The sequence below is a fragment of the Dendroctonus ponderosae genome, unplaced genomic scaffold (assembly GCF_020466585.1).
Source record: "Dendroctonus ponderosae isolate FM_Combo_2020 unplaced genomic scaffold, Dpon_F_20191213v2 Dpon_F_20191213_1, whole genome shotgun sequence".
In the NCBI taxonomy this organism is placed as follows: domain Eukaryota; kingdom Metazoa; phylum Arthropoda; class Insecta; order Coleoptera; family Curculionidae; genus Dendroctonus; species Dendroctonus ponderosae.
This window is the reverse complement of record NW_026017110.1, coordinates 17,022,304-17,035,607: the sequence shown is the minus strand read 5'-3', so window position 1 is coordinate 17,035,607 and position 13,304 is coordinate 17,022,304. Positions and strand designations below refer to the sequence as shown.

The 13,304-nt window shown below is 31.3% G+C and overlaps 2 protein-coding genes across 5 annotated transcripts in view; one reads left to right on the top strand and one right to left on the bottom strand.

Annotated features, from left to right (window-relative positions):
• LOC109535338 (putative leucine-rich repeat-containing protein DDB_G0290503) overlaps positions 1 to 12,284 on the top strand; it is a 44,674-nt gene extending 32,390 nt beyond the window's left edge. The window contains exons 1-7 of one of the 4 annotated variants that reach the window (XM_048660710.1): positions 5,661 to 6,053; positions 9,038 to 9,200; positions 9,307 to 9,507; positions 9,571 to 9,746; positions 9,962 to 10,794; positions 10,826 to 10,840; positions 11,278 to 12,284. In XM_048660710.1, coding sequence (XP_048516667.1) covers positions 6,042 to 6,053; positions 9,038 to 9,200; positions 9,307 to 9,507; positions 9,571 to 9,746; positions 9,962 to 10,794; position 10,826 — 1,386 coding nt within the window. In that variant the 5' untranslated portion in view covers positions 5,661 to 6,041 and the 3' untranslated portion in view covers positions 10,827 to 10,840; positions 11,278 to 12,284. Of the gene's footprint in view, positions 1 to 5,660; positions 6,054 to 9,037; positions 9,201 to 9,306; positions 9,508 to 9,570; positions 9,747 to 9,961 lie in introns of those variants that run through there. The other 3 variants (XM_048660709.1, XM_048660708.1, XM_048660711.1) reach the window with 3 other exon arrangements.
• LOC109535336 (AT-rich interactive domain-containing protein 5B) overlaps positions 1 to 13,304 on the bottom strand; it is a gene marked incomplete in the record, with an annotated part of 82,817 nt that overhangs the window by 25,517 nt on the left and 43,996 nt on the right.

The window sequence follows — 13,304 nt, the reverse complement described above, 5'->3', positions numbered from 1 at the left end:
TGTGCATTTCAGGCATCAGATAGAAAATTAATGAATTAAATCAATCAAATTAGTATTATCATATAACATACGAAGCTTTTAAAAATTTTTTGTTGCTGCTATATTTTGCTACATATTGGCATGTACGTTTAAAAAACCCATCCCTTATGGTATGAAACAATCATGCTAAAAGTGGGTTCAGTCACTTAAAATAAACTTCTATAAGATTGTAAGTGATAAAGGCAATGTGACATAAGGTAATAACTACCAAGAGAGATTGATGTGTTTTTTTATTGATATTTGATTTAGGAGAAATCTTCTACCCACGGGTACTCCGTAAAAGGTCAAAACTTCATTAAATTTATGTTGTTGATATATATCAGCAAAGTGCGCAATGTTGTCGTAGCTTAACAGTATATCAATAATAATAATAATAATAATAATGAAAAGAAAAGTAGGTACAATTGCTTGCTCGTTATGCACAATTAAAGAGAACGCACTATAAAAGCCCGTTTATATGCAGAATTAAATTCCGGTGTATGAATAATTAATAACCAGTTTGTAACGAGTAAAATATAATATAAACAAATTAATTATTCGCGTCTATCTGTTTCTTTTGTTCGTATTCGCGAGCACTGAATTGTAGTCCGTGCCTTACGTGACTAGCATAGAAATACTTATATGCGAAATTCGATTTCGCCATTTTAATAAAAAAGCATGAAGCCATTTCGCCCTGGCAAAAGGATCAAATTCATGCCGGCTTTATATTGATTTATTTGCAGATATTCTCTACTCCGAATTCCGGGCAACAGAGCTTTGAATAACTTAACCAAATGATACTTTACTTCGAAGTACATAAACTGATAAAAGCTACTATCTCGTCAAAGTAAATATTAGTTTTAGTTTGCATAATGCGAGAACTGGTATAAAGTAATAATAACCACTTTAGCATTACTTTCTATAAGTAAATTCAGCTATTCGAATTATGTTTGTTACGTACTTTCCAAATAAATTCACTTTTAATGTATTACACGAAACATCTTTCAACTTGCAGTTTACTAACTGAAAACTTGCAATTTCTAAATTATACTCGAAACTCCGTTGGCACAAAGTTGAGAAGAATCAGCAATTAAATTTATGAACAGAAACTAATTTTATTACACTCGCTCTACTGTCTACTACCTGAGTTAATGGCAGGAATGCTTGATTACAATTTTTTTTAAATTGCTCGTCTAGATTCAAAGTTGCTGTTGCCCATTTTAATGACAATCATAATTGCGCTGCATCATTCTTTTTATAGCAATAATTTACTTGGGGGTCAGGTTTGAATGGCTCTGAATACAGTGTGTGTTAATAAAATTTAAATCACCAACATTTTTTTAAATGGAGATAAAAATTTTTTAGAGCGAGAAATATGACATGAAGCCAATTGCTTGCCAAAATTCAATTCTTTCATATTTAGTTTAATGACTCAATTATTTAGCAAAATATTTGTAATTTTACTTTAAAAATATTTCAGCAACATTGCATTCTAAATGTCACACTAAACCTCGGATTTAATTCCATTTGCTTTTTTTAGTCCAATCTGTTTCACCTTTTTCTTAAACTCGAGTCCTTCACAGTATTTGTCAAGCGGTAAAAGCGGATGAATGAATGCATCAGTCTTGCAACAAAAATGCACAAATGACCAATTAAACATTTTATTTTCATATATTAGTGTTAATATAAAAACTACCGTTCAATCAGGTGGGGTTGAAAGTGAAAATTCTGTCCCTTAAATAAAAAACAACAAAATCACACCATTGAGACATTGAACAAAACGGCCGCACTTTTATTGATTACTATCCAGACAGATTTACGGAAAAAGTTCAAAAGCAAGCAACCAATTTTTTTTTAATGCACTTACCCACTAGAATGATCCAGTGCTGTATAAACAAGGTACAACGTGACACTTTTTTTGAAATTTTCATTAAAATACTTCATACGAGAAAAACTTGAAATAATAACACGTTTTATTGAAATTATATGTTGGAAATACTCGGCTTATTGAATCAGTTACGTCCAAATAGAACAATTGACGATAAACATGTAGAAAGATTAATAAGGAAATGTGATCCTTACACGATAAACTTAATGAAGTCGATGAGAGGTTTGGAGTTCTGCGAAGACATCAGTCAACGGTTATTCAATAATATACATTTGCTGTTTGATTTTTATTGCTTAGATAAATATACGTTCTTTGTACACGGCGATTTAAGTAGCCTTATTTTTCATCGAATTGACTCAAATCGTGTTGATTTTGAGACTTTCATTCGCAACTGTTTCGAAAGTTAAAGGCATTGTACGGCTGTGTAGACTTTCAATCGGTCAAAACTGAAAAATCTTCACTTCTAATAAGATGGCACAGAACTTGAATTGAATCACTTGAAAATCTTCAACCGCTAATTATATAAGTGAGTTCAGAAAAACATACAGTGTGAGGGTAACGAGCTTACGATCTTTGAAAATACTTATTTTTTGAACAATCCCAATTATTTTTTTATTAGCTAAATATTCAAAATGGGTATTCGACTTGAGGCTTTCAATATTCACCCGTAGCAATGAATAATATAATTTAATCAGTAAATGACGCCTATTTAGGTCTGGGTTTATCGTTTTTGTTTTTTTATTAATGTGATGATTTAAATTTATGCTTTGTTGTCATGCTGTATTTTACCCTATTATAGTTATTTTAACTATAAATCGTTATATAAATTTCCATGTACACCCGGTTTGGCAGAATAATGCAAATCGGTAGAGCTGATTTTAAGGCTGAATTGCATGCCATTTTTTTCTAAAAATTTGTAAATGTTACAACAATTAGTTTTGACTCTAGCAAATGTATTATGAATATCCAACTAACAATAAAAAATATGGAAACCTCTTAAAAATAAAGATTTTACAAAACTGGTCAGTTCTTAAACCACAATGCAATTGACACACACTGCAATTGATAATTTTTAATTCCTGTATGAACAAAAAAGAATACAAGTTTCAACACTTATTATCAAACATTTTATGTTTATTGCTCTAATAAATTGATTTTGTTGCTTACTACTTCAATTATTTCTGTTTAAGGAACTTATCAAATACATTTTTTCCTTTATAAGAGATTATAAATAATTAATTGTTAGCCGCAGGTATTATTCTACTAAATTATTTCAACGTCTTGAGCTGTAAATATCCAGACAAAACTCAACTCTTTTAAACAAAGTTGAAAAGTCCGAATTTTTCAAATAAATTCACCATAAATTGAGGTACAGCCGTTTGTTTGTACCACCCCGAATACCAGAATTCACATGGTTGAATATAGCTTTTTAATAAACAAACATGTTTTTGTAGGAGAAACTTATTGTTTACCTTTCTACTTTATTATTAAATTAAGTGCGTCTTATTTTGTAATTACCAACAACACGTTACGTACAGTGGACATATTCAAATTAAACAACGAAACATCGCGATATGTACATTTATTTCAAACTGACCACAAAGAAGTACATTGAATTTTAACCTGCCGTTTAGTCTCATACGAGTGAACATGACCAACCAAATAAATTTCAACTGACGGAAACTTATCAACAACAACGTATCATAAAACTCTGTGAATAATAAAACAAGACAATTTTCTATTTATGTGTATGGCCTTGACGATGCGATTTATTGTTATTTTCATATTTAATCCAATAAAGGTTGGCTATAAAAAGAACTTGTGTGTGCCACATTGTAAAACTAACACAAACTAACATAAAAATTCACATTTCCAGCTTTGTCATTTTTAGTCCGTTCTTGGCTGGGGAACTTTTTAGACCGCATATCGGATGTTGCACATGCATTGTTTAACCAGAAACTTAATAAAATCGTTTATCTATAAGCAAAACGCATCTTTTGTTAACCCGGTTACGACCCTTCTGTCTTAAATTTGAAAGTTTTATAAATTAAATAAGAAATTGTCTAGTGTGTCAAGTGTGGGTAACACCTTAATTTTTGTCTATATTTAAAATAGCGCCAAGCGCTCGTTTGCTCCCACATTGAGATATTTTATACGTTTCATAAAACCATCATTCAGGATTACAATTGAATATACCGCAAGAAGCACCTTTTATTTTTCGGCAAATCTAAAATCCAAGTTATGAGCAATTCTTCAGTTAAGAGCTAAATTGAAGCAAAAAGTAACAAACCTCAGCCACTAGTAATATAATTAATTTACTATAATACCGGCATCTCCATTACAATAATATGCTTTTCACCCTATTCGTGACCTGCAAGTCCGCCCCGCCTGATTTAACTCCACCAGACTTCTTTGTGGGGATGCTTTACAAATCATATTTAAAAGCAAACACACAATAGCGTAAATGAATCGAAAAATGCACTGAGGGGTGAAATGAATCGTTTAAGTAGCTGGCGGAAAACGTATTATAAACAGTTGAAAAATCTCAATTGAAGAACTTGATGGCGTTTTTATATTAAATTAAATTAAAATAAATTTAGCAGATGGCGCTGAAAACAGATTAATAAGAAAAATCATGTCACACACAGGATTTTCTGAATTGTTTAGCTTAATTAGGGTTGACTGCAAAGTATCGCCGTATGTTCTAAAGTTACGCCACTGCAGACAAATTTATATTAATGAGCCTAAACTGTAATTTTCAAAATGAAACGAAGAGAAGGTAATTTAAAACGATGTGAAATAATTTATCTTTTACGGGCGTTAATTTATAATTAAATTGTAAATGTAATATTAGCGAATTAATGCAAAACTGTCGGATGAAGCTCTGCGTGTCGAACGATAAAGACACATGCTAACGGAAAAGCCTATAATTTTTAAATAAAACATTTACATAAACAGTAATGTAGGTATGTATATGTGAAATTCAACTGGAACACTAGTCGGTAAAGTCCAATTATAACGTCAAATTGATTAAATTACTGGCTCATTCCCGTCTGTAAAAAATGTCCTGAAATCCCGTTAATTGGAGACATTCACAGAAATAATGGACATTGATGCGAACTTGGATTCTTTTATGGAAATAATTCATTTCCGCTTGAAAATGAAAAATAAGTACCCCAGAAAATTTCCATTTAATTGTGAGTTCACTGCTATTTTTAGCAAGAAAACAGTCATACCGAGGTGTTTGAAAAATTAATAATTCTCTAACTTCAGATAGATTGGTAGGGCCGGTTAAATCTATTAAATCAACGTTTTGTGTTCAACCATCATTTTAATCAGTATTAAGGACATTTAACCAATGGTTAACTAAACTGCTTAAAAGTGACTGGTTAATAAGGATAATTACTGATTAATTTGAAAAATAATCTCAAATAATTAGCCTTTGACTTTTAAACTGAGACCAGGAATTGATTTGTTTTATGGTGATATTTTCTCATCGTCTCCGTTTTATTATTATTTTTTACTAAAACCTTACTTTTCAGTAAATTGTCATTAGATTAATCAAACCCTAACCTGACAACCGTATTAGGACCAACCAGAAGCATGGATTTAAAAAACCCCGATATTGCCCGAAGTTACTTACGATTAGATAATCGGAACTAATTGCGGTGGAGCGCAAGGCTATTTAATAATTACTTAAACGGCTGATTAAATAAATATTGCGATTAGTTAATTATGGATTTACTGACATTTGGTGGAACTGCGTCTGAATATTTCATTTCGTAGCTCTGTAAACTTTAGACAGAAGTTCAAAAGTAGTAGTTTTTGTTTTTTGTGACGTCAGAAATATAGCACCTACTTTACTACTTTTTTGCTTGTGCTCCCGTTTGTAAATATTTCTCGTATCCTCTGTATAGTGTTTACATAGTGATTAATTAAAATAATTAGTTCGACGCAAACAAGAATCCTATATTATCGACAACAAGATGGGAGAAAATAAATGTTAATTACTGGATCTAATCGCCTATGCATGTCAAATTAACGTCACTACCATCAATTTTCCTGTCACATTTGATGTGTTTGTGCTGTTCGGCGGCGAGTGAAAGTGAAACTAAAAAATTACAAAATATATAAAATGTTAAAACAGGTATTTATTAATTAAGATACTGGGTGCATAAATTAGTACAAGAAGTTTTCAATGAATTCGCAAACACAACTGTCAAACTCATTTGATGGTGAATTGGTGATTATCTACATTGAAGTAGCGGCATTTGCAAATGCATTAACATTATTTAATCAATTTCTGTGTGAATTCCATAATAAATTGCACGAAACAGTGAAATCTTCTATCGAAAATAATAATGGCATGAACATTTTTAAATAAACGTGTATAAAAATGATTCCATCGGAGCCACGCCCCCTTAGAAATGCCCGCAAATGTTTTTGCAGTTGTTTTTTTAGCTATTTATTTCTGAACCTTGTTGATTGAACCTTAAAAATGTACATTTTTGGTACTTCAATAATTTTGACATTAAGTAAAATATTTAATATATATTTTTTTAATTTCCTTTTTTTTTCAATTTTTTTTGTACAAATTCTGTAAAATTAGTTCTTGAAATTAAGTCGCTAAAGCGCAGCATATTCCAACGAAATGACTACATTAATGGTAAATTATTTAACTATTTTAAAATTAAAAAATAGATGGAAATAAACATAGCACTGTTTTTATTTTTCTTATTTGTGCACACTTAACTCTTAATTCTAATTATTTTTAAGCACCGGTTTCTTCGACATACAGGGTGTTATTTAAATACATACCCAAGCTTCAGGGTGGTTCTTACTAATTATCGCGAAAACGACGGGAAATACGAAAAAAGTTGTGCTTCGGGACGTTATTGGGTTTAATAATTTTAGCCTATTTAGAGAAACTTTAAAACTTACTCTTACAAATTCCTCTTCACTGTCATGAATAGCCACAAAAACCATTAAGTTTTTACAAAAAAAAACAACATTTTTTCTTACTTCCGTTTAAAATAAAAGTGAAAACGACGCATTTAGTTAAACTTATATAAACATCCAGAGAATCACCTTCTGAAGTACTTAACTGTACATGACACCCTGTATGTCTATTTACAAATTATGTAATATTATCTTCCAAAGCAGACTTCAATATCTGTTTGGCCTCCTAATGTCGAAATATCCTAAATTCAAATAATAATATGAAATATTATAAATCTATGAAGATTTTTTTGTCTTGATGTGATTCATTTAATGGCCCGTTTCATTGAATTTTGCAATTTAAGCTGTTTTGAAAAGTTTGAAACAATAACTAATTAGCGTGATTAGAATCGCGTTTCCAACGACAAAATTAATTTTATTTGATAGGTAGATTGACGAATAAATGTATTTGAAATTAAATAATCGCATGGCAATGCTTTATTTACGTCACGTATGCAAAATGTATTTTACAGTTAGCAACTAAATTTAATTTACTTGATTTATGAAATATTCATATTTCGTTTTTTTGCTATTGCAAATCGCATGTTTTAAAGGTGCGATTAATTAAGCGCTTGGTAAAATGTGAGAATCATTTTTATAATCAGAGTTTATAGTGTTTGAGTAATACTATTTTTTGAAAACCTGCGATTTTAACGTAAAACATAATCTCTTGTTTAACGTACAATTTTATCATTGTCTATTGTCATCTTATTATGATTTATAACTATTATAAAGATTAATGCGCCTACCTTGGTACGATATAATTATGCAGATTTGATCTGGCAAGCAAGACCAAGTGTGTATAATTTATGCTGCATCACAACGTCATAAAGATTTTCACTCGATTCATCCGCATTTCCTCGACAGGACGGAACCTTTCTCCAAAATAAATGCGATTGAATGTGGTTTTTCAAAAACGAACGGCAATTATAATTAATTATCCGGAAGCGCTAGATGCATAATAACAAAGGCACATTTAAACCACAACAATTCATTAAATATTTCAAATTTATACCGGAAATCTTGACTTAAAAGCATTGCCCAATTAGCCGCAGACTTGATTGTTAACGACATACCAGCGTAATAGTGGCACAAACAAACACAATTCTTCCATATCCCTGAGCGTAATTCATTACATTCCATAATCTCTTTCAATAAAATACCTTCATTTAAAATAGTCCGGTGCTGTTAAGTCTGGCGATCTGGTAGGCCACTGTATCGGTCCATCACGTTCAATAAACCGTCCTTGTTACTTCCGAATGTAATTTATTTCTTACCAGAAAAATGTACAGGGAATCTACCTTGTTCAATCCATTTTTATACGTTTGTTGTAAACTGAGCTCTATAACAATTGCTACATGGATGGCGTGTAGTCAATGGTAACAAATTTATAGCCGCTTAAATCCTCTTTCAATGAATGTATAAATAAGGCAAAGATGTAGCAAAAAAATTATTCGAATCAATATTTATAATTTTGCGTCGAGAAGCAATACATTGATCTGGCAAATCGCGATGTCGGCCCTCGTTTCTATGCCGTTGGGAAATCGGAAAATGCGTTAAATTGAGTGTCAATCAATTCGGAACATTCCGTAAGTTGTGTTGCCACCGATTTTCTTAGTTTGTGTCTATCGCATTTTCACTTATTTGTCTTCAAACAACATTTACTTAATTTGTTTTCCATAATTATATCTGGAAACATGTAAATGACGGTGAAAAAGTTATCGGTGCAATAAATACGTTCGTATGGATTTCAAGAAAAGTGCTCCACTTGTTTCTAAAACTTCACGCGATTTGTCAATAAATGTATTACAACATGTTTTGTCTTGTCTGGAATTATAAGAAAGAAAGTTTCAATATCTTTAGTTCTTCTAATGATGGGCGAATTTTTAAATCGCTACTTACTCTCGTTTAAATCCCAATTTCTTATAGAAAAAAGGATGTTGCTCAGCTAACAGTTATTATATTTTCCAAGTAGACATGGTAAATTATCGAAAACAAAGTGAAACACAAAACAATTTCCCCAAGCAAACAATGTCAAAAGGTCGTTTTCAAAACCGATCTGATTATATTATCAAATAAAAACCGTGCTGGAATTAACACTGAAAAATAACGCATTTTATTTACACTTTTTAGAGTAATGAAAAAATGGAATTAGCAAACATATGGAAACGGATTGAACAAATGGAGAACAAACTGGATGGGCGCCGAGCAGACAATCGAGAACTGCATCAACAACTAACCGATTTTTTCGCAGCAGGATCTTCGAATGTTGTTACCAATTACGTAGACTTAAAAGGTAATAATCAATAATTGAACTGTAGCAGGTTTAAAAACCAACAATTAGCCACAAAATCAAAGTAAAATGTTTAAAAATAGAATATTACTTAAAATATTAATTTCAGAAAAATTACATACCACATATAGAGAAATCAACACACTTGAAGCTAAACTAATAGATCTTGATATGAGGGTAACTGCCGAAAGAGAGGAATTTCAATTAAAAAATGATCAACAATCCAAAGCACACGAAGAACCAGAAATGAAACACTTAAAACTTAAAAGTGAGGAGATTGAAAACAGAAAAAACGAACATAAACGCAATGGTAAATGTACATGCCCCGAAATCAAATACCAACAACTAACTATTCCATTCGCTGCTGTTTCAGTGGAACATCTTAATAACGAGTTGCAACTTGTTCAAGCCACTATGGATCTAGAGCAGGATGAAATGGAGACGCAGCTTCGACGTGAGCTAATCGATTTGAAGTCGAAAATCTGGAGGCAACAAAATATAGCTAAGGAAGTGCAAATTAAGATTGACGACTTGGAAAGACGACAACAGGTACATGATAGGTTTTGTTTTATTTTTAAACTGTCACCTTAATGATTTTTTTCGACTGGGAATGGCTGGCACGCTGAGTCTATTTAATTAAATTTACATTTTCGATAATGGGTTTGAACGTATTTAGGATAACACACTTTCTTCTTAGGAATGTATCAGAAATGTTTTGCTAACTTGCAGGAATTAATTAATAAATACAATTTTTGTCTTTACAGGCAGTAGTGAGACCTCAAAATATGTATGCTGGAGCACAGGAATTGCAATTTTTCCAACTGAATCAACTAGAAGATGTTTTTGCCGCCGATCTTGATTCTTCAAATGCCCAACAAAAATCGACAAAGAATGTAGATAATAATGAAGGAAATGTACAGGTACATGGTAAGAAGCCAGATTTGCCTTGCGCCGAAGCCCAGCTGAGTTTTGAAACCCTAAAATGCAATAAAAATTCAGCGAAGTTTAATCAGGCACAGGTGAACAAGTGGAATAATAAAAATCTAAAAATGCCTGCACACGAGGCAGAGAATCAGCAAACAGGATCTTGTTTATCTGAAAGCGTCCTTAAAAGGGCAAGTCAAACGATTAATAATGAATATAAAATATCCAGTTACTCGGATGTTGGTACGGAAATCGCAGCAATTACTCAAGAAAGCCTGGAAATCCACCGAGACATTAACACACGGAAAAACACCATGAAAGAACATATTAAAAGTAGTTGTACGAATATCATTCGTTCAAGTAAACGAATAGGAAGCATCAAACCCTCCAGACCAAAATGCAAAAAAGATGATAGCCAAATAATAATACCGAAGTGGGAGAACAAATCAAACAAAACGGCTACTGGTAACGTGTCTTCACTTCCTAAACGAACTTCTTTAAAAAGCCACTATAATCCTTTATCTGCACAAAAACGGTCAAGTAAATGCAGCAACGAGACGTTTGCCAATAATCCAACTATGCAAACCAGCGAGCAGGACGTTCCAAAAAAACGCAAACTTTTCAACATAAATAATTTGGAATATTTAGAGGATTTGATACCAGTGAATGAATGATTGGGTTTAATAAAGAAATACTTTACCAATAAGAATAAAAACCTTGTAAGTAGGATTATTTGTAAACAACCACTAGTTTCTCTTCACTAAAACATGAACATTTCCGAATTACCAGAGTAAGAGTCCGCTGCAACTCAACTGAATTCTTGACCTTAGTATTTTCAGTCAAATTTAAAAATAAACGATGATAAAACAATGACATTGTAAGCATTGAGTAGAGAAAAAGATCAACTAATTAGCCTTTGTGTGGAGTGATTTCAAGATTCCAGTACCAAATAACATTCAAATTTGTTGCGATTTTTTTGTAATCGCTGGAGCTATTTTTATTAAGCTATTTCACTTGATATTTCGACTTTTCAGAGCTGACTAAAAATATGATAAATTACGAAAACATTCAATGATAAGTGAAAAAATGTTCCTTGAAAAACGCACTAGATTATAGATAATGGATTAAATTGCCTGAGCTACTTGAATTTTTTCAGATTGGAAAATAATCGAAATAATGTTGCATAAAGTATCTATGCAGGCACTGGAACCGTTAATCTAAAAATCCTTTGTCATAAAATAAATGGAGATTTGGGCTTCACCTACCTGCACCACGCCAAACGAATTGAGTTTTGAATATTTCATCGCAATGACTACTTAATCAGCTAAAATGCAAGTGCTTTGTGTTTTGGCTTTGTTTAGCCGGTTCTTTGTAAAGAGAATAAGGCAATTTGATTTTTAATAAATTTTATCAATACGACTTTAAAAATTAGATAAGTGCTTTTTAATGTAAAGCTATCAATGTATCGATTAATTATGTTGTGGTAAAAGTACCTTTAAAAGATGTAATTAGCCGGTAGAAATTTCACTTAACTAATGGATAATTTGATTTCTGAAAATTATAAAATGTATATAAACCATTGCTTTTTCATAAGACTGTTTTGCAATAATTAATTCTTTCAGATTTCAACAGAATTTGCGAATTTATTCTGTTTTACTTGTTTTTATTAATTACACCACTAGACATTAATAAGAACTTGATTATCCTCGAAGGAATGTCGCTCAAGACATAATTTATGAAATAACTTCTCAACTGCACTAGACTGTTAGTTAACATGACCTTCGCCTCAGGTCCAAGGTTTCGAAGCAACTAAAGTACGTTATTTTAAGTGTCAAATGAAAGTCCCAGACTATTTAGTTTGTTTTCTATTTTTAACATTATCGGCCAAATGTAATTATTTAAATGATAGGATACAAACCGAATTAATCGAATAGCGTATGGGTTTTCCTGAATAATGTACATTTTTATTATCCATGAATGCGCACACTATCGGAATAATTCCGCAATCAATTTCAAAACGTTTATTAGAAATATGCTTTAAATAATTTAATTTAATGGGTCTTCAGTCAAATTAATGATGTGCTTTGAATTGATCCATTATTTTGTCTATAAATCCGTTGTCCAAACATATTGTGTATAAAGATCATTAAAATTCCATTTAGATCCATTCTTTGATTAGTACTGCAATTATGTACTGAAATTCAACATTAATTTATATAATTTAAACATTTCTATAAATGTATACTGCGTGAAAAGCGAGATACAAAATAGCATAATAAAAAAATGGAAAGTTATGTAATTTTCTAATTCTTCACTAAATTAAAATATGTCATGTTTCACTAAACTAAATTAATTAAATCGATTCACAAATTTACTACAAACCTGTTTCTGCTTTGCGACAGGTTTGTATTTGTTGATGTTATTAGTTGTTCAACTTGTAAAAATGTCTTAGATTAATGATAATGGAAAAGTAATTAACTACTAACAACATCTATTGAGTTGAATGGGCTACACATTCACCCATTTTTAAACTAATGCTACAGTTATTAATAATTAGGGTGTTATTGCATTATTTTGTTTGCTGTTATGCCAAAGACTAATAACTTTATGGCAGACTACAATATTGCATGACATCAAAAATAAAATCAATGACTACACGTCCGAGCTAGTAAATTTTAAATAGATTTGTACCTTTCACTATGAACACACTGTGTTAGAAGCGTTGTTATAAAATTAATTGCAATTTCAGTATCAAAGTGCCTTTAAAATATTAAAGTATCACGGTTAATAATTTAAGAAAGGAAATAAAAGTTCGGAAGTTTTCCCTGAATTCTGTGTAAATATTTTGTTGAAAGTTCTATCGGCTACCGGCAGTAGAGGTCGATATCGCCAATATTAGCTCGAAACATCTGGTTTAATTAAATATTGTTCTATAATTAGACTTTCCCATTAATTCCCCTCTAACCTGTTTCTATAAAAAATATACTATTACATACCAAGCTAATAACTTTCTCAAATCTTTTATTAAATTATTATGGCAGGATGATGAGAAATGCTGATCAGATTTTTTTAATAGCGACTAGCAAATACTCATATTACATTATGCTAATCTAAACTAAAAGTCGAATTCATTTCCAAGTTGCAGAGATCGTTGCATTATAACAAAAACAATTTATGGTGTGG